We start from the raw sequence: 22,659 nt of genomic DNA, 5'->3' as shown, positions 1-22,659 counted from the left end.
ACCCCATCCATCCTATGGATATGTAAAGCTGTATAATAGGAAGAGGCAGGAACGAGCAGATGCACCGTTGGTTCATACAGTCAGTGTTGGACTGGGGCATGACGGGCCCACCAGGGAAATGCAGTGATAAAGGCCCATACTTTGGGGTGTGGCAAGCCTCCACAGTGGGTGTGGCCAGCCTCCAGAGGGGATGTGGCAAGCCTCCACAGTGGATGTGACCAGCCTCCAGAGGGGATGTGGCCAGCCTCCACAGAGGCTTGGCTAACCATTAGAGAGTGCATGGACTGGGCCCCTTAAAAAATGTATATATAGTAAGTACTGCTAGTGCATGCATGATATTGTGCCAGATAATTAACAGCAATTGTCCATAGTCCTGTGCAGTATAATGTAGCATACAGTATGTATAATGTATAGTTCAAATGCAGTCTTGAACCTGATCCTTAGAGGAGGGGGTGGGCCCTTAGGCAGTGGGGCCCACCGGGGGTTTCTCCTGTACCCCTGTGGGCCAGTCCGACCCTGCATACAGTTCCCCCTCCCCCAAGCTACGTGTACCTGCCAGGCCTTTTTATTGAGACATATAACCTGGGGTCAGGGGGTAAGATGTTATCTGGGCCCGAATTTCCACACAGCAGCCCTGAGAGGGATATTCTTCTCTAACTGAGCAGACAGTGTGTGAGTCATACTTTGTGGATTGGATGATTCATATACATGGGTGGTGTCAGCGATGACCTTCAGGACACTGTTTGGAATGTGTGTCTCATGCCGTTACTGATTGTCCATCTTAGGACACATATACGGATGGGAGCCAAGAGACTACAAATTTTTTAATTTTCATTTTATGATTACTTGTTTATAATTTTTTACTAATACCATTATTGCTATTACCCATTTATAATTGTTTTTGTGTGTTATGTTATTGATTACATTTTCATTTTGGAACAAGCCCTTTGATATGTCTATTGTTGGCTGGATCGCGCAGCTATTTCGTTTTTCTTGTAAGTCGCCGCTGGGCCACCAGGGACTTGTCGTCATTTCATCACAGCCTTTACGATGAATTTAGGCATACCCTGCCTGGACTGAGCAGGTGGAGAAGACTTTGGTGCAGTTGGTCAGTTTAACAGATGCAATATTTGGAACTTACATTCCCTGATAACATATAGGATGCGGTTTGCAGTATTTACAAATGTCCTGACTGACTGATTCATCAACGCCCTGCCCAAACCCCTGGAAAATGAAACATGTAAATCGGGGAGTATATGCCTTCCATTACGTAAGCACCCACTAAGCTGGGATTTTTCAAAATTCGACTCCTAAGGGTGTGGAAAGTGGTAAAATGTTCCCTCTCGACCAAGGTGATTGGGTGACAAAGCATCATGTCCCAAGTGCTGTGTGACTCATTGTCACATTGTCTGGGTGGAGTGGCGGCTCCAGAGGTGGGTCAATAGGGGTGCCACACAGCTGCCAGTGATGTTTGCCAGCATTCGGGGTGATAGGGGAGCCACACCAACTATGTGTATATTGGACTGAGCTGCAGCCCCACTTCTGGAGTCACCCCGCTCCTGTACACCAGAGGAATATATAATATATAGATGTGTATGAGGCTGGCCTGGGAATGACGGCACCATCACAATTGCTATCCGCTACATCTTACATATCCCTGTTTCCGCATCTGCTGCAGGAAGAACCGGGAGAACAAGGATCCTCGTCCCCTGTATCCCCTGATGGGACCTGCAAACTGTTAGACTATGACAGTGAACACACAACAATCAGCAGAACGACCTCTAGTGGTGAGTTCATGTCCAAACAGGGGTGCTGACAGGGAGAAGGCAGGTACACTGTGCCCAGGCTAGGCTGGGCCTTGGCAATTATGGTGGGGGGGTTGATGAGGCCACTGGATACCTGGCAGGGGCAGATGTATCAAACTTTCTACAGAGGACAAGTGGAAAGGATCCCCCTAGTAACCAATCAGCCTCCAGCTATCATTTATCTAGTACATTCTTTAAAATGATAGGTACAATCTGATTGGCTGTTGTGGGCAACGTCTCCACCGGTCCTCTTTAGCTGGTTGATCTCCCTCTGAATCAGAATTCAGCTGTGACTTTATGCAAATTGCGCTACAAACTCATTCCCTTGTTTACATCTGTGTAAAGTCTAAGACGCCTACTTTCAGCGCCCGTGTGCGCTATACTACTGATTGGTGTGTTCTTATACGCCACCATCGGTTGCACCATGGGAACTTGCACCAGCTGTGTAGCGGTGCTGTTTCTCTGACTATGGCCTCCTATGCCTGCCACCGTAAAAGGTTTTCAGAATTTTTTGCGCATGCGTAGTTGCAAATAATCAATTATGTCGGCATTGCATGCGGCTCTGGATCCTGCCCTGTGTGTTTGATATCATTATTTTACATTAAATTATGTCCATTGACTGTCGCTGTCCTGCTAGAAATGATGAATGATATAGTTTTAGAAGTGAGCTTGCGCAGTGAACCGCCGCTGTTTCATCTCCATGCAGGCAGTGAGCTGTGCAGCCCTTCATATATGTTCAGCAACAGAGACAGCATGAACGTGGAAAGCCTGTCGCCTCCGTACACTGGACCATTTTGTGGGAAAGCGAAGGTCCATACCGACTTCACACCAAGCCCTTACGAAAAGGATTCGCTGAAACTAAGAGTAAGAATAATCATCAATACCGACTAGGACGCAGGCAGCCCTTGCGACTGATAGCAGACAGCCCTTGTGACTGATAGCAGACAGCCCTTGTGACTGATAGCAGACAGCCCTTGTGACTGATAGCAGATAGCCCTTGTGACTGATAGCAGCTAGCCCTTGTGACTGATAGCAGATAGCCCTTGTGACTGATAGCAGATAGCACTTGTGACTGATAGCAGGTAGCCCTTGTGACTGATAGCAGATAGCACTTGTGACTGATAGCAGACAGCCCTTGCGACTGATAGCAGGCAGCCCTTGTGACTGATAGCAGATAGCCCTTGTGACTGATAGCAGATAGCCCTTGCGACTGATAGCAGACAGCCCTTGCGACTGATAGCAGACAGCCCTTGTGACTGATAGCAGACAGCCCTTGTGACTGATAGCAGATAGCACTTGCGACTGATAGCAGCTAGCCCTTGTGACTGATAGCAGATAGCCCTTGTGACTGATAGCAGATAGCACTTGTGACTGATAGCAGGTAGCCCTTGTGACTGATAGCAGATAGCACTTGTGACTGATAGCAGACAGCCCTTGCGACTGATAGCAGACAGCCCTTGTGACTGATAGCAGACAGCCCTTGTGACTGATAGCAGACAGCCCTTGTGACTGATAGCAGATAGCCCTTGTGACTGATAGCAGCTAGCCCTTGTGACTGATAGCAGATAGCCCTTGTGACTGATAGCAGATAGCACTTGTGACTGATAGCAGGTAGCCCTTGTGACTGATAGCAGATAGCACTTGTGACTGATAGCAGACAGCCCTTGCGACTGATAGCAGGCAGCCCTTGTGACTGATAGCAGATAGCCCTTGTGACTGATAGCAGCTAGCCCTTGTGACTGATAGCAGATAGCCCTTGTGACTGATAGCAGATAGCACTTGTGACTGATAGCAGGTAGCCCTTGTGACTGATAGCAGATAGCACTTGTGACTGATAGCAGACAGCCCTTGCGACTGATAGCAGGCAGCCCTTGTGACTGATAGCAGATAGCCCTTGTGACTGATAGCAGATAGCCCTTGCGACTGATAGCAGACAGCCCTTGCGACTGATAGCAGACAGCCCTTGCGACTGATAGCAGACAGCCCTTGCGACTGATAGCAGACAGCCCTTGTGACTGATAGCAGACAGCCCTTGTGACTGATAGCAGATAGCACTTGTGACTGATAGCAGATAGCACTTGCGACTGATAGCAGACAGCCCTTGCGACTGATAGCAGACAGCCCTTGTGACTGATAGCAGACAGCCCTTGTGACTGATAGCAGACAGCCCTTGTGACTGATAGCAGACAGCCCTTGTGACTGATAGCAGATAGCCCTTGCGACTGATAGCAGACAGCCCTTGCGACTGATAGCAGGCAGCCCTTGTGACTGATAGCAGATAGCCCTTGTGACTGATAGCAGCTAGCCCTTGTGACTGATAGCAGATAGCCCTTGTGACTGATAGCAGATAGCACTTGTGACTGATAGCAGGTAGCCCTTGTGACTGATAGCAGACAGCACTTGTGACTGATAGCAGACAGCCCTTGCGACTGATAGCAGGCAGCCCTTGTGACTGATAGCAGATAGCCCTTGTGACTGATAGCAGCTAGCCCTTGTGACTGATAGCAGATAGCACTTGTGACTGATAGCAGGTAGCCCTTGTGACTGATAGCAGATAGCACTTGTGACTGATAGCAGACAGCCCTTGCGACTGATAGCAGGCAGCCCTTGTGACTGATAGCAGATAGCCCTTGTGACTGATAGCAGATAGCCCTTGCGACTGATAGCAGACAGCCCTTGCGACTGATAGCAGGCAGCCCTTGTGACTGATAGCAGATAGCCCTTGTGACTGATAGCAGCTAGCCCTTGTGACTGATAGCAGATAGCCCTTGTGACTGATAGCAGATAGCACTTGTGACTGATAGCAGGTAGCCCTTGTGACTGATAGCAGATAGCACTTGTGACTGATAGCAGACAGCCCTTGCGACTGATAGCAGGCAGCCCTTGTGACTGATAGCAGATAGCCCTTGTGACTGATAGCAGCTAGCCCTTGTGACTGATAGCAGATAGCCCTTGTGACTGATAGCAGATAGCACTTGTGACTGATAGCAGGTAGCCCTTGTGACTGATAGCAGATAGCACTTGTGACTGATAGCAGACAGCCCTTGCGACTGATAGCAGGCAGCCCTTGTGACTGATAGCAGATAGCCCTTGTGACTGATAGCAGCTAGCCCTTGTGACTGATAGCAGATAGCACTTGTGACTGATAGCAGATAGCCCTTGTGACTGATAGCAGATAGCCCTTGTGACTGATAGCAGGCAGCCCTTGTGACTGATAGCAGCTAGCCCTTGTGACTGATAGCAGGCAGCCCTTGCGACTGATAGCAGGTAGCCCTTGTGACTGATAGCAGGTAGCCCTTGTGACTGATAGCAGCTAGCCCTTGTGACTGATAGCAGCTAGCCCTTGCGACTGATAGCAGGCAGCCCTTGCGACTGATAGCAGGCAGCCCTTGCGACTGATAGCAGCTAGCCCTTGCGACTGATAGCAGATAGCACTTGTGACTGATAGCAGATAGCCCTTGTGACTGATAGCAGACAGCCCTTGTGACTGATAGCAGATAGCCCTTGTGACTGATAGCAGCTAGCCCTTGTGACTGATAGCAGATAGCACTTGTGACTGATAGCAGATAGCCCTTGTGACTGATAGCAGGTAGCCCTTGCGACTGATAGCAGCTAGCCCTTGCGACTGATAGCAGGCAGCCCTTGCGACTGATAGCAGGCAGCCCTTGCGACTGATAGCAGCTAGCCCTTGCGACTGATAGCAGATAGCCCTTGCGACTGATAGCAGGTAGCCCTTGCGACTGATAGCAGGTAGCCCTTGCGACTGATAGCAGGCAGCCCTTGCGACTGATAGCAGACAGCCCTTGTGACTGATAGCAGATAGCCCTTGCGACTGATAGGAAGCAGAGCAGCAGTTGCCAATGTTTTCATACACGGGCTGATCACTGCGATTCAAGTAACAGGCAAGACTATCATCTAACCTGGCCACACGTGAGTGGCCAAATCAGAAGAGATCCAGTCCTTCATCTCCAGATGGGAAGTTACCTATATTCAGAACCTAAAGCCGAATATGATGAAGGGACTTGGGAAGTGGAGGCTATGCGGGTACTCTAGGTAGCACCCTCTCACCCCATAGGTACTGTAGCACCCAAACCCATCACCTGCTGCTTGGGGTGCATCCTCTTCTTCTCCTTAGCCATCACAGCCCTGTGCCACACTCTCAGACCTTCACAGATATAGAGGGTAAAAACCATCAGCTTCACAGATAATAAATTGCCAGCTACCGCCGGTCCATGTCAGTGACTGGCGCGCCACGTGAGGGCATCCTTGGACACTAAAAACACTGGCTGAGGAGCCTCTAGCAGCAGACAGATAATAGAAGAGTTTTTCCTATTTATCCTTTTACTTGAGAACCAATCTCTGTGCAGTCTCCTGAGATATGACAGTTGACCACAAGGCTAGCATCGACCATTGATGGCTGTCCTCGCAGGTCAATGGTTTTGCCATCTATGGTAGAGATCCAATGGCTCTACATCACCAATGGCACAAAGGCACCAGTGTTTTTTGTTATTCCCTGGTGCAGGGGAACCTGAGTCTAGCTCCAATCCTGATGTGGCCCACATAGTCCCCCATCCCCCTCCCTGATTGGCCCATAAGGTCCTGCCTCCACACAGTGTTGGAGTCTTTGCAGTGATGGGAATCGATGGTGTAAACCATTAGATGATTTCCCTTCAATAGTTTCCTTATTGTCAATGTAAGCCACCGATAGCGCCCATCAATGACCATCCCTAGTTGCTCACATTTATATATGAATATAGACGGCAGTGATTATTGTTGCTGAAATCATTTACATTGCATAATTCATACCAGAAACCAATAGAGGAGATGAATTGTAATGGTAGATGAAAACTCTAACTGAAAGTGGAGAACGCCAACCACTGTGCCGCCATGCTGCCCCCCCATGTACTTTACCTTCAGTATCTGTTTTGCAGAAGATAAAACTGGTCCCATTTCTGCCTTCAGGTTGGAGATATCATTGAAATTATCGAAAAACCGCCAGTTGGTACCTGGACAGGGATGCTCAATAACAAGGTCGGGTCATTCAAGTTTATCTACGTTAATATTCTGCCGGAGGAGACAGAGACCCCGAGAAAAGCCAGGACACACAGACGGAGCAAGAAATCCCAACCCAAGAGTCTGCAGGAGCTCCTGGAACGCATCAATATGCAGGTCAGACACGAATTGGACAAACATCGTTGTGGCTATAAAACCACTTCCAGGCCAGCTGCTGTATATCTATATACAGGCCAGTAATTGGAGCAAGTAAGGGAGAAAATATTAGATGATTCAGCCACATCCCATCCCATGAATGCACGAACATTAAGGAGTAGATGTTCCAAGCCTTGTAGAGAGATAACCAATCAGCTCCTAACTGTTATGACAGTTAGAAGCGGATTGGCTGGTACTTTATCTCTCTACAAGGCTTAGTACAAATGTGAACATGAATATATCAATAGACATTTGACCATATGTTAGTTTGACTGCGAGGAGCTAGAAACCAATGCTACTATAAAGCAGCGAGCACTTAGAAGCTTCTAAGTGCCCTACTCAGAGGTCGTAGAAAGAACAGAGCAGCCCCCAAGACTATAGCTTTAGGGAGGGCAACATTCATAAAAGTGATAGTACGGCATCTCGTCTAACATTTATACTTGCAAATTTTGGACACACTAAGACCCACCTCCCATCCACCCCACAATGTCCATTTTTGTGCAAAGATCTTTTCCATGAAAACTCCACCTCCTTCCTGGCCTGTCAATCGTAACTGAATTTTGGAAAGTAATTGATTGCAGTGCTTAAGACCCAATAGGGCCCTAGTCTAGATACTGGTTTGGGTCCCCTCCTCCTGCCAGTTGTATAGAAAACAAACGCACACATAGATATAAAGACAGGTTAGAAGAATCCAGGTCCGTCCATGAGCACTGGGCCCTAGATGGGAGCCTTGGTGGCCTAATGGGGAAAACGGCTCTGACTGACTGGTAGAGGATTGAAGTGGGATTCCAGCAGCAGATAGGATTGAGGGGCTTAGAGATCCCCAATAAGGAATTGGGCTCCTCATCCAAAATGACCCAAGAGAATCTCTCTCTCAAACGCAACGATAAGCATGTAAAGCAGGGAAGATACATTTCTTTATGCTGAACTATTCTAGCAAATCACTTTTTATAGTAATGTAATACATTCTGAGAGTATTATATCCTTTTGCATAACTACTCACTGATCCTAATAATGGACTCAATGTACTAGTTTTGCGTATCCCACCATTGGCCTTTGCTTATTAGGACACATGCAGTCAGGCTGGGGTCATGTCATAGTTTTGAATCCTTTATCCACAGGAACATATTGCAACCCTCATGCTGAACGGTTACCAGACGAACGAAGACTTTAAAGACCTGACAGAGAGCCACCTGCTTGAACTGAATATCACTGACCCACAACACGTTGTCAAGCTCCTGACTGCGGCTGAGTTCCTCCTGGATTACGGCAGTAAGGAATCTCTGTAACTAAAATTTATGCAGAAACACTACACAGGGGGGGGGAGGGTATTGGATGCTGGCGCACGGGATACCGTCGGTGAGAATCCCGACGCTGGCATCCCGACGGGGTTAGGGTACAGACACTTGTTGGTCAGTATCCTAACCCTTCCCCTCCCTTCCCAGTGCCTAAACCTAGCCTTCCGTTCCCTAACCCTCCCACTACTTACCTACGGGATTCCGGCGGGCAGGATGCTGGCGCCTGGATTCTGACACCGGCATTCTGACCACCGGTATCCACGCGGTCAGGATATTGACCGCGTCCACACAGGGGGGTTGTACAGGTTTCCATTATCAACAATGGGATGGGACATTGCTTATACCGAGTATATGCAGCCATCTTGTGCGCTGAACCAATATTCATGGCTACGCAGTCTGAACTGACACGCGGAATACAAGTTTAGCCTCCACAAAGGCTGCCTAATTATGTGCACATGACAAATACACCGTAACTCCTCAGACGATAGCATTAACAGGTCATTCTTTAAATGGCTTCTAAATCCAAAATACAAATTAACCTGACACTAGAAGCTACCTTGCACAAATGTATACGGTTTCTAAAACATTTCATTACTTTACAGAACCTGAGATAAAATTCTGTCCTGTCCCCAACATGCAGATGCCACAACGGCTCTCAGCTACTATGGAGCATACTTACCTACTCTCCTGGAACCTTTGGGAGACTTCCGAGTTGTCGGAGCCTCCCTGGGCTCCCAGAAGGGTAGGCGTCTTTCCTGCATCCCGCTCTCTTCCTAGTGAAGTGGTCAGAATGGGGAGAATGACAGGAATCACGGTCCAAGAGGAGGGGGACAGGTCCAATATAAAAATGTTTGTGACAATTACATCATTTCTCCCCACCTCTTCATAAAAGCACATTTCGCTACCTTTTGCCCACAAGGGGGCAGGACTTAATAGCTCAAATCATCTGCCCCCACCCCCACATCACAGCCACTTGCATTTCCTCTGCGGTATTGTCTCGGAAGGGACATAATAAATGTAGGCAAGAACGTATGCTAGGGAGACAATACAGACCTTAGCCTAGCATAAGCCAGGAGGGGATGAGAGACGCGCCGTAGGGTATACGGTATGCATAGATGGGGGCCGGGCCGGGGAGGCACATTACAGAGTAGGGAAAAGAACATTGTTGGAGAGGTTCCGGGACTTAACCGGGAGCACATTACAGAGCGAGGGGACGAGATGGAGCGGAGGGGAAGTGAATCATAGCAGGGTGGAATACACCAAAGCTATTTATGTATACAAAATATATTCCTGATAACTCAGCAGATTTCTATGCACACACAGAGGTTAAATTCTACTGATTGTGATTTATGTGCTATTCTGTCATTTCTAAATACTTAATACATATAAGCTTATATGTATTTATAGTGCAGTGAGGCAAAATGAGATGGACCACTGCAATCTAAAAGTCTTTAAATCACATTTTGATTCAATTTCCTTTTAATATTTGAACTTGTATATTGAGCGATTTTATTTTTGCAGAAGTGCAACAGATCACAATGTGAGAATGAACATTTACAGAAATCCAATGACCGCAGTCAATATTTTGTCATGATTGATTTTTTTGCAGCCGGCAGCGAATCAGAGGAGGTGAAGGAGACGTCTTCCAACCAAAACTGTCACCTTCCCCGAGACTCTGGCTGTTATGAGGGATCTGACAATTTTGAGAACAGTCGGGATGAGACAGACAAAACCACCATGGAGAACTTCCAAAACTTATCCTTAGAAGACTCGATTACCCAGGAGCAGTCTAGAATGGCTGAAGAACTATCTAGCCAGGACGGATGACAACCGCAACCTCGAAATCGTAACACTGATAAACGAACAGGTAAAATCCAGGAATACTGTCAAACAGAAAACCATAAAACAAACTAAAAAAATAACGATGTCTCTGCCATGGCAAAATTCCTGGATATAAAGACCACATGCCTTTTCTAATATTACACAGTATTCTTAACTTTTTTATTTTACTCTATTTTTTTTTTTTTGCATTTTTTTTTATTGTTATCGTCTTTTTGTTGTAGTTTTTGGATTATACTGTGCCAAATACAACTTTACAATCCTCAGTTGAGTTGCAGCACATAAAGAGGATGAATAATACACATTTTGTAACGTCTGCAAAGTGGGTTAATACAAACTTCAGACGTGTGGACGATTTAAGAAATCTGCTCTGATGCTTCGTGAAGGACAAAGAACTGTTTCACTGACTTTCAGGTGTAGGAGCAAAATGACACACTGTACTACGTAGTATTACCGATCTCCAGGGGGAACTTGACCAACTAGGACACATACAGTCAGTTTTAACCCAAAAGAACATTTGTTTCCATAAGAAATAAGCAGTCTGTGCAAATCAGCCCCCCTACTGACACAATACACACAATATTAGCAGTACTGTGGTAGTCACACTGTTGACCATACGATGGTATAGGGTCATGCACACTTTGCTTACAAACTTTGGGGGCCATTCAATTCTTGGCGATGTCCCACCTGACTTCCCCACGATGCCCGAATGCACACAATACCACTTTATTGGAAACATCCCTCAACATCCTATGCACAACTATGGGGTGTGAGGAAAGATTTGCAGAGATACATAGCCTTAACGACCGTTCACAAGGAACATCGCCAACAACAGAATCACCCCCTAGGAGTCTCGCTTGGTTGTACATGCTGGATCTTATTTTAATCATGGGCACATTTATTTTTGAGACTCCTGTTTTTTTTTTTGCTGACTCAAAATATAAGTAGTCAGTCAATGTTTATACAATCGTCATCAAAGAGGGGATTGCAACCCTGCTGATTAATCTAAATATTTCCCTGAGCAAGCGATGAAAACCCATCGAGTCCAGTTACATTGTTCAGCCACAGTCTAATAGGATTTAGTTAAACATAATTACTGTATGTTCTTCGCTATATGGCTTCTGAGTGATTGCAATGCCTCCATCTGGGCTCTGCTAACAGATTTGTGTCCAGACAGAGCTTAAAAGTGAATGTGACTTTTATTCTATAAAACTCACCTTTCCATGTATATCTATCTACTAAATGTTTTCTAAATGTTAAATAAAATTGTACATAGTATGTGATTCATTGTATTTCTCCTTTCCACCGTAACACACAAAATAAGGCTGAGTGTGCAAGAAAATCTACCAGGAGATACAGATACTGATCTTGGTTACTTTGTATGGTGTCCTCGGGGTAATTTACTAAGAATCGTGTTTGACTGTTAAACCAAATTTCTGGACATTGTCTGCGTTTTGGAGGTTCTAAATGCAGTATTTACTATCATCTTTGAGCGTCTACTGTCTTTCCATGGCATTATCCGTCGTTTTTTCCTGTCTAAAAGTCTGTTGGATTGATATTTTACAATACACTCCATAGTCAAATAGACAGGTGAAATCAATCGGAAACCATCAGAAATCGGCAAACACTTCCTAATGGTTTTCTTTTGGTAGAAGGCATCACATGCAACTATGGCCCTGATTCAGAGCCGGACGCTCTGACCAGAGCGCTCGCTCTGCATCAGGGCCCACCTCCATTAATATGGAGCGTCCTCCTGGACGCTCGTATAGCTGTGGGTCACCACCCACAGCATATACGAGCATGCAACAAGATGGTCGCGATGGTCTTGACCATCACGACCATCGAAACTACGAGCAAAAGCCTGCGGTTGGGTTTTTCAACTGCAAGGCCAGGAGTAATTTTGGCTCTATCACTAGTGATGTCAGTGGGGCCGGCTTCAGACGGTAGGCATTCCCTTGGGAACGCCTCCGTCTGGCAGGCACGCCCCTGGCACGCCCACCAAAGGGGGCGTGCTGTCAGTCACCATCGACAGCACGCCCCCTTTGATGAGACACTCCGAGCGAAGGAAAGTCCTTCGCTCGTCGGGTCTCGCGCATGCGCACGACGGAGCTCCCTCCGTTGTGCGCATGCGCAGTGAGGACCATCGACCCACTTGCGAGCGGACAGCCGCTCGCGAGTGGGTCTGAATGAGGGCCTATGTCACCACAATTATCTAAAAACACCCCAAACCGTCCAAACACGAGCTCTGTTGTGGCTCTAGGTGGAAGGCGTTGGCACTTGCGGAGAAAGAAGAGTTCTACACTATGTAGACCAAAGTGATTGAACACACAGGAGCAAGCAAAATTGGCCCCCTGCATACCATTCCACGCGAGTACCAAATGGCCATTAATGTGGAGGTTTCGACAAGAACACTTGGTAGGGAAGCCCATGCACTTGCAGTTTTACAGAAACAACAAATGTTTTTATCAGGAGGACAATGCCACCTGTCATGTTTCCAGGGCGACGCTGGACTGGTATACAAAAAAATTTGGTAACCCGGATGGACTGGCCAGATCTTAACCCCATGGAGAACCTCTGGGAAAAATTGGAGCAACATGTGGGTTCTAGGCCGACTAGACCTTCCTCAGTGTCACAGTCAGTCACTGTACATAAGGCAGAATGGCAAAACATACCGCCTGCTGCTGTCCAGGAAATTGTGGACAGTCTGCCAAGAAGGGCGTCTGTAGCTCCACCACGCACAGTGATTACTGCAAAGTACTGACGTCAATAAACTCTCATTTATCTGTTTGCTGTCAGTGTCCAATCACTTTTGTCTACATAGTGTAGCTAGTTCGGATTGATTTGGAGGAGTGTGGTGGTTTTTTTTTTTTTTGTTTCTGAGTTTGTGTGTAAGTAGTCTTGTGCATTTCTGTGTTGTCTATTATCTTTTTAAAATTTGTTATTTTTATTTTTTTTAGTGTGCCATCTTATTTTAATTTAGTCTTGTCACGTTGTGCATGGCTGTCGTGTGTGCGTTAATAATGGAAAAATTGATGGGATTTCACAGAAAAACACCAAATTGATGCTTAGTAAGATTCCATGCTCTTCTGTCAGTAAATTTATCAGACAAAGTATTACTCCGCTGTGTCCAGTTACAGTATATACAGACTGCAGCTCAAATACAACTTTAAAAAGGGGTCACTGATAGAGGAATTAAGAAGAAAAATAGTAAATTAAAAATGATAAATCCTTTGTGTCCTCAATATGAAAATTAAATTGAGGTTTGTAATAATAATAGCACAATACGAACATCAAAATATTAAAATGTTACTCTCCATATAATCCTTGTGACTCTACAGAGCCAGTCACTGCTGCTCCCAGTACAGCTTGTTGGGAGCCGAGTGGTTTGAAAATTATTATTTAAAAAAATAAACAGCTTATTCTATTAGAGATATTGTCAAATACACTCAGCAGTGATTACAGCCAAGATTTCTAAAATGGAACGGCTTAATGGATCAATTACATGCGGCCATTAATTGGCTGGATTTTGGAAAATGATCACGTTGTTTTTCAGAAATAACAATTTTTTTTTTTTTGAAGTTCCTCGAACAAACGGCCAACCCTGTAGTGTACATACAACATTTAACCCGCTACCTTGATTTGCAGAAGAGCACCTAGATTTCAACTGGGGCGCATAGGTTTCAGGAAAAACTAGTAACACTTTAAATCACAAAGAAATACAACAATACAAAAGAAAAAATAAATAATATGCAAACTTTCCTTATAAATAAGGTACAAAGTCCACCCCTGAAATGAATACTGTACTACAGTCCAGAACAAGAATTGCCTGTGGATTAATTACCCGCCAGAGAATTCCCAGTTAGAGTATATTTTGTTCAGATGAATAAGGTTAGGCTGTTTGGTTCCTTTAGCAGTCTTTGCAAAATGATGGTTATCCAACAGAGCTTGTAAAACCTGGTCACTGACTTTTCCTATTGGTCAGACTGGTCAAATATGGTTCATTATAGTGTGTATACCAATAAAATCGTGGTGGAAGGATGCGTTTCGCTGTGGTAATCAGCCTACAGCTTCTTCAGCGGCAATTTGTAAAGACTGTTTGCTAAAGGAACTAAAGAGGCTTCACCCTATTTATCTGACCATAATATACCCTGACAGGGAATTCTCTGCATGGTAACTAATCCACAAACAATGCTTGTTCTAGACTACTTGTGGCCAAACTCGGTCCTCGAGATCTACCAACAGTTCACGTTTTCCAGGTCACCCAGCAGGTGCACAGGTGTAGTCATTACTCACTGACACATTTATTTAACTTGTGATTCTGTGAGGAGACCTGGAAAACGTGAACTGTTGGTAGCTCTCAAGGACAGAGTTTGGCCACCCCTGTTCTAGACTGTAGCTCAGCATTAATTTCAGGGGTCCCAAGTATGGACATTTTACCTTATTTTTTTGAGGAAAGTTTGCATATATCTATATATTTTAGCTTTGCATGGAAATTATTTATCATTTGCAAGAGTAATAACAATTAGTGTAATATCCACAATACTTCCAGATTCATCACTGTTACCCGCTTACCCTACACAGTTTCTTTAATGAATTCTCATTCTGCCCCGCTGTTGTAGTACATCTAGGTTTTCAGCCCGCGATACTTGTAGTAATGCTGCAACCCAAATGTGTATGGGCACAGATTTACCTCTATACACCAGAAATCACTCCCTACCTCTGTGCATAACCAACGTCTTAACTTTGCAGCCCTATTGTCATTGAAGCCAAATAAGCATTTAAAATTAAACGTGAAAAAGATTGACCGGTTTATAGTCCCCTCCATTATCTGAGATCTGTGGCATCATCTGTGATCTCTCTAACATGCAATGATCCCGTCATTTTATCTACCTTCCATGTTTGCCGTCTCTGGGGCTCATACAGAACCGGCACGTTTATGATACTTCATCACATTACCAGATTGTGTACAAAACCGGAAAAGCAACGTATGCATTTACTGCGGACACTGGCCCTGATTCAGAGCCGCTCGCTATTTGCGAGCGCTCGCTCTGAATCAGGGCGGGCCATTCTTTTTTTCTAAACCCCGGCCTCCAGGCCGCTCGCTAAGCTGTGGGTGACCACCCACAGCTTTAGTGGGTGGCCTGGTGATGGTCACGATTATCACGACCATCGGGCTTGCGACGAGACCCTTGTGGTAGGGTCTCGTCCATTGCAAGCCCCAGTGAACTTCCTGCTCTAATAGAGCTGGACGTTCACTACTGACATCATGTGTGAGGTCAGTAGGGCCACCCTCAAATGGCAGGGAACGCCTCCATTTGTGCAGCCGACCCGCCTACAAAACGGAGCGAGCTGTCGATCAACATCGACAGCTGCCCAGTCTTGTAGCGAGCCCCGGAGCGAGTGATTTCTCGCTCGCTCCGGGGCTCGCGCAGTGCTGCGCGGCCATCGACCCGCTTGCGAGCGCTATGTGCTCGCGAGCAGGTCTGAATCAGGCCCACGGCCATTACATCTCTACACTTTCTCTGTGCTAAACGTGTTGATCCTGGTGTTGCATTGCGGGCCTGATTCAGCAAGGATCGCTGAAGCCATCGCAGCAACAAGCACATACACAGGTCTGCTGCAAAATTATGCAAATGACTGCGATCGCAATGCTGCCGCCGCAGCACAACATAAAGACGCCCACTTCCCTTTACTCACATCCGTAATACCTTGCAAGTCTGTGTAAACATCGGTACCATCGCAGCCTCACGCACAATTAAGGTAGCTCACTCACTAGCGGCTAAACTTCCTGTCAGTATCTAGCGCTCAGGCTGCGTATGCCGTCGCAGGGGCTTAATTATGCGCACCCCTCCTGTAAAAGGTGTTCAAACGCACTGGCACGCCTGCTTTCGCTCGACGACCACCCCCCCCGTCACCACCCACAAACGGTACTTCCTGTCAATCACTCTGCGATGGGTCTGCATACACACTGCGATCTCATGCCTGATCGCAGTGGCTAGTTCACGTACCGCGAAGCATACGCATGTGCGGATCGCGAAAATTGCCACTTGCGATCCTAGCAGAATCAGTATACAGTATATACGTAATCATGCTTTTCATGTATGTGTTTTATTTGCCACTAACGTTCAGGACACAATTTTCTCCAACTCTACATAAGTATCTCTCTCAACTCTGCTCCAATCTTCACCACCAGACATACTCCAAGCGATAGATTTACTAAAGCTTCTAAAACAGACAAGTGGTGGTGTTGCCCATAGCAACCAGATTATAGCGATCATTTCTCTTGCATTCTAGAAAATGATAGATCAAACCGGATTGGTTGCTATGGACAAACGCCACCACTTGCCTGCTTTAGAAGTAATCAACCCCAAAGTCTTGTTTGCTCAACATCTCTAAAATACACCTTTTCCTCACGCAAGATGCCCTCAGGATTATGATCCAGACGACTATCCACTTTGCTATCTCCTTTGGCCTTGCCTGCCAATGACATGACTATCTACCAGCAATGGATACAAAAAGCTGCTACAAGACTCACGCATAGCACAGGTCTTTCCTGGTATAATGCCTCTCCATCAATCTCCTTGAGCCCGGCAGTGACATCTATCCACAGTCACTGAATCCAGAATGCCGCTACAAGACTACCCACCCCCCCACAGGTCTTTCCTCCTATGATGCCTCGTCATCAATCTCTTCATTGACTTTCCATAAATTTCAGATTAAAAAAATTCTAAAAATTTGCAAGCCTCGTCTACAACACCCTCTTGTCCCACCTAGTTCCCTCTTCTTTCCCGACCTCAGTCATAATCTTCCATACGACTTTTGCACTATGCTCTCATAACCTCACCCCATATAAAAGACTATCCACCCCCCCAATCAGGAAATCTCAAAATCTTTGAAGACATTTCTTTAAAGCAGCATATTGTCCTTCTCCATAGGACTGATCTTACATCAACTCCAGGTGTTGCCACGCCCTGTGCGAAGAGGGACACAGACACGCGCCGAAAAGGGGCGTGGTCTAATTACGACATGCCTCCCAGTTAACGTCAGGCTGGGGGCGAGCCCTGCAATCCTTCAGTAGCTGGGCTGCCTACAGCCCACCCACTGCACTGAATGGATACGGCATGCATCAATTCCCCTTCTCCGGGGCCAGCACTGCCACACAGCTGCAGCGGTGGGGGTGCCCAACCTCTTTGGCCCACGGGTGGAACAGCAGGGCAGTGGCCAAAAAAACAGGACTGTCCCGCTGAAAATTGGGATGGTTGGGAGGGGTGCACCCCTATGGAGTGATGCCCGTTCGACCACTCTGGCCGAACATGCCTCGAGCCGGCCCTGCTTGTAGTAAGGAGCCATTAACTTCGCTAGCAGCAGATAAAAGTATTGTTCTTCTTCATGAACCAACTGCTCCCCACACCTCCTTTTTGCAAGCTCATTAGTGTAGGGCATGCATTAACTTCGGTTTCCTAGCACCTGTGGTTTTGTTGTTTTTGTTTTTTCCCCCTGATACTATGATCTCCTCCCTAGATAGCACATTTACAGTACTTAGAATTACTACATCTAAAAGAAAAAGAGGTCCCGGTTTTCACTGAATAGTCCCTATTATTCCACCCAAAATCTTCAACTCTCAATTGTTATTTATTAACATTTATTTATTTACATAGCTCCAACATATTCTGCAGTGCTTTACAATTGGAAACAAACATAGTAATAAAACAAGACTGGGTCCTGACAGCAAAAGAGGGCCCTGCTCACACGCTTACAATCTATACAAGAGTGTGATACAAATACCACATATTGCATATTGTTCCAGCACAATTGTAACTTTACAAAAAAATAAATAAGTGTTTGGTGGGGCTATATGATCCAGTCACACAGCAATGTCTGTCTGGGGGCCAGAGGGTTGTTTGAGCATAAGAGAACACATGGAAGTTTTGTGTGAACTGTGAGGAATTGTAATAAGGCAGAGGAGCCGAAGGAGGATAAAAGGAAGCATTTTTGTACATGCAACCGATTACAGGACCATTTTGTTAGGGGTTCATCCAACCGGCAATAGGAGCAGGTGATGAGTGTGGACAAGAGATGTAGATTTTGTGTAGAGCAGGGGGTTCAATTTGGAAGATAGTTTGAAACAAGTGTAGAGATATAGGTTAGGGTAATCTGGTTTATGCGACTGTATATTAGTAGTAGTATTTTCTTTTGGATTCTTAAATAAACAGACTGAAAGAGTAGTAGCAACAGAACATCTAGTTGCTGCATCCAAAAGAGGTTGTAGGGGAAAAAAAGTCTGCTTTGGGGGTAGACTAGTAAGGAGGTAATACCAATGGTCAATGATGGATATTATGAGTATAATGTTTAATGAGTTACAGGCCTATTCTGGACGTTTCTTAGGCTTTACGTAACATGATATGGAAACAGATCGGATGCCGGGAACAACGGACAGTTCTGAATCAGGAATGACACAGGCAGCAAGCCTGAAGGGTAGCATTTATTGTTGTATATTATTAGAAATGGTTGATGGGAATAGTATTAGCAACTTTTTTTTCTAATATTGCATTTCAGATAATGAGAAGACATCCAAAATGAAATGCCAGAAAGACATTAGACAACACAGTCCAAAGCCAAGGGGGAGAGATTTGAGGAAGTAAACACAATATATTTGGTTGTCATTAACAGAGATAAGAATTCTAAATAAATGCATGCAAGAGACATGGTATAGGCAGGAGCAGAGGACCTAGGACTGGCCACGTGGTCTTCAAATGATAAAAGGAAGCAAAGGGAAGATGGACCCAGAGATAAGAACTCAGGGCCTGATTCAGAGCCGAACACTCTGACCAGAGCGCTCGCTCTGAATCAGGGCCCTCCTACCTGTTCTTGGAGCGGCCTCATGGACGCTCGCATAGCTGTGGGTTACCACCCACAGCTATAGCAAGCGTCCATGATGATGGTCGTGATGATCAAGACCATCGGGCTTGCGACGAGACCCTTGTGGTAGGGTCTCGTTGCCGCAAGCCCCAGAGAGATTTCGGCTCTGAGCTGAAATCTCTCCCACTGACATCACTCATGGGAACGCCTCCGTTTGGGCAGCCACTCCCCCGGCCCGCCCACCAAAGGGGGCATGCTGTCACTCACCATCGACAGCACGCCCCCTTTGGTGCGAGACCCAGAGCGACGGATTCCTCATCGCTCGCCGGGTCTCGCGCATGCGCAGGACGGAGCTCCCTCCGTCGTGCGCATGCGCACTTCGGCACCATCAACCCGCTTGCGAGCGTCCTACGCTCGCGAGCGGGTCTGAATCAGGCCCTCAGGGCCTTATTAAGCTTTGCAATTCCATCCTTGCAATTATGGTAATGCATCAGGAGGCATCACACCTCTAGCTGCATTACTTATCAGAGCTGCGTTGTACAATGCAGCATCAGATAATCAGCGAGAACATCAGCCGGCTAAGAGAAAGAGGCTAGGAAATCTCAATCAGCCGACAGAGATCATAGCCTCTTCCCACCCCCACATCAGGGAAACGCCTCAGTTTCGGGAAACGGAGGCTGTCACTGCACACTCTCTCCACCCACAACCAGCAGCAGACTGTCAATCCCTGACTGTCTGTGTGCGAACACACAGGAACCGTACTGCACTTGCACAATACGGTTCGGGAATCTGCATGCCCTGCCGAATCAGCCCACACAGCGAATTAAAAAGTAGAATGAGAACCAGGATAGGAAAGTGTCCTGAAGACCTAGGGATTGTAGGGTTTGTAGGAGAAGAGAGTGGGCACAGTGTCAGAAGCAGCAAACAGATCCAGGGGACTAAATGGCCTCTACATTTGTTCCCATAAATTATTTAGTAAATCCAGAAGGAACAGGACAGGTAGGACTAACTTAATGCAATAGTTTTCTCTTATTTGAGACTTAAAAGGAACGATGGGATGCAGTTATTTTATGTACATTTCTAGCTTTACTAACCTAAGCCTTATTAAAAATAAAAATAGGACAATCCCACGACGATACCACACAGCACACTGGCATTTTGGGGGGAGGGATGGGATACCAGTCATGTGTTGGGTTGCTTCTCAGCCAAGGGAGTGGGCTCACTCACAATTTTGCCTAAGAACACAGCCATGATTAAAGAATGGTACCATAACATCCTCCAAGAGCAAATTCTCCCAACCATCCAAGAATATTTTGGTGAGGAACAATGCCTTTTCCAGCATGATGGAGTACCTTACCATAAGGCTAAAGTGCTAACTAAGTGGCTCGGGGAACAAAACATCGACATTTTGGGTCCATGGCCAGGAAACTTCCCAGACCTTCATCCCATTGAGAACTTGTGGTCAATCCTCAAGAGGCAAGTGGACAAACAAAAACCCACAAATTCTGACAAACTCCAAGCATTGATTAGGCAAGAATGGGCGGCCATCAGTCAGTATGTGGCCCACAAGGTGAGTGACAGCATGCCAGGGCGAATTGCACAGGTCTTGAAAAAGAAGGGTCAACACTGTAAATATTGACTCTTTGCTTAAACTTAATGTAATAGTCAATAAAAGCCTCAGAGACTTATGAAATGCTTGTAATTTTACTTTGGTAAACCATAGTAACATCTCACAAAAAGGTCTAAAAACACAGAAGCAGCAAACTTTGTGAAAACCAATACTTGTGTCAGTCTCAAAACTTTTGACCATGGCTGTAGTTGCACTAGACTGACACACACTCTTATTTTATGATATTTAAGCCATCTTAATAAGTCAGATTTAAAAAGAGGGAACTTACCAAATGTAAAATACAGGACATTTTCTACTGTAATTATAACATTTGCATAGCCACATAAGTAAAAGGCTAAACCAGATTAGTTTAGCCTTTAACATGCTTGATGCTTTAAAAATACTAGCATACTCGCATGTATTCTCGCAGCGGTGCCGGCTTGCAGTCTATAACATTTAGCCCCATGTATTCTAGTGATTATAGAGAAGCATAAAACAGTGCTATTTGCAAAAAAATAATCTCACTATAAAACAGTAATAAAAAAAAATTAAAATGGAAAAACAGAAAAAAAAAAATTAGTGAACCTTTTGGAAAGAAAATCTTGAATTCTGGGTTGATAATTTTATCATTAAAATCAATTCAACTATTTTAACAGTTAATGATATTATAGCAATTTCCCCTTTGAAAGTAACATATAGGCCCAAGGGTAAAAGCCAGCAAAGTTGCAGGCAGTGGCGAGAATTCAGCAATGTAGACTTGAGATTTAAAGCAAAAAGTTTTTGGTAAAAGGCAAGAACTAGCCTATTAAAAAATAAAATAAAAACGTCACTTTAATTCTCTAGCGACCTCACCGAAATCTCGCAAACCATTTTATTTGGCCCATAATGTCAGATTGCAGAATTAAAGACACATCAATGCTTTATGATTTGTTTGCAAGATTGGCAAAGTCATCCAACTGTGATGCTGCATTAGGGCAGAAAAGGATAAGCGGCAGAAAACATGTCTGAATTACACTACAACCTGTTTTCACAAAAAGGTAATATAGAGGAAACATGATTAGAGGAAATCACCTTGATGGCATATGATTACACCACTTTGACAAATAAAAGAAAAATATAACAGAATAACTCTTATGTCATTCCATAAATACTAAAAATTTGTTGATCTGCAAATATGTATAACTCCTATCACGAATGTAATCAATGGCAATTAAAAATGTACAGTGTAATCTATGTAACATGATGACTATATAAAGAGGTTATATATAGATATTTATATTAAATATTTATTGCCAGAATCATAAGTACTTTACATTTTCCTACAAAACAATAACTGTTCTCGAATACTATTCTTATTAAATAAAAAAAATAAAAAAAAAATGTAGTAACAGAATTACATATTTGGTATCTTAGAAGTAGGGTTTCCATTTGTTTCTTATTTTCTCTGGTATCATGTTGACGATCTATAAATACAATAACAAGCTTTTACCTTGATTTTCTGTTTTCTAGTAATAATTATATATATATAAAAAAAAAAAAAAAAAAAACACCACCACACCCAATCTGTGATTTCTTTTAAGTACTTTGTACAGATGCACAACCGGCCATATTTGGATTTTTGAACAAGTTCAAAAAACCTAACTCTAAATAACATGGATTTCACAAATTTTGGAGCCATAAAAAAAATTAAATAAAATGGCAAAGTCGAACAGCATTCAGAGCAGGTTGAATCAAAACTGAATAAAATTTTAAATGTTCTGTTACTTGCTCTATTTAAATATTACATATATTGTTTTTTTTTTCATCCCTAATATACCCCCCTCCTCCACCCAGAGGAAAAAAAACAAAAAAAACCCACACTAATTTTGCAACACAAACACCCAACCTTGAACTGCTAATGTCAAAGTGGATCAAAAATTTCAAGCATCTAGTAAGTAGCATGGATTCCATTGTGTAACAGCAAATACTTGGGATTGGAGAAAAAAATATATATAATAAAAAAAATAAAAAATAAAAAAAAAGGAATCACTTAGACATAACA

General features: G+C 44.8%; 1 protein-coding gene across 1 annotated transcript in view; it reads left to right on the top strand.

Moving 5' to 3' along the window:
- SASH3 (SAM and SH3 domain containing 3) overlaps window positions 1-10,356 on the top strand; it is a 31,825-nt gene extending 21,469 nt beyond the window's left edge. Inside the window, exons 4-8 of the mRNA XM_088461828.1 lie at window positions 1,679-1,787; window positions 2,512-2,669; window positions 6,768-6,974; window positions 8,135-8,285; window positions 9,921-10,356. Coding sequence (XP_088317954.1) covers window positions 1,679-1,787; window positions 2,512-2,669; window positions 6,768-6,974; window positions 8,135-8,285; window positions 9,921-10,138 — 843 coding nt within the window. The 3' untranslated portion in view covers window positions 10,139-10,356. The remainder of the gene's footprint in view (window positions 1-1,678; window positions 1,788-2,511; window positions 2,670-6,767; window positions 6,975-8,134; window positions 8,286-9,920) is intronic.
- The last annotated feature ends 12,303 nt before the right edge of the window (window positions 10,357-22,659 follow it).

This window comes from Taudactylus pleione, unplaced genomic scaffold (genome assembly GCF_031769625.1).
Source record: "Taudactylus pleione unplaced genomic scaffold, aTauple2 ptg001107l, whole genome shotgun sequence".
NCBI lineage: Eukaryota > Metazoa > Chordata > Amphibia > Anura > Myobatrachidae > Taudactylus > Taudactylus pleione.
This window is presented reverse-complemented; position numbering and strand designations above follow the sequence as displayed.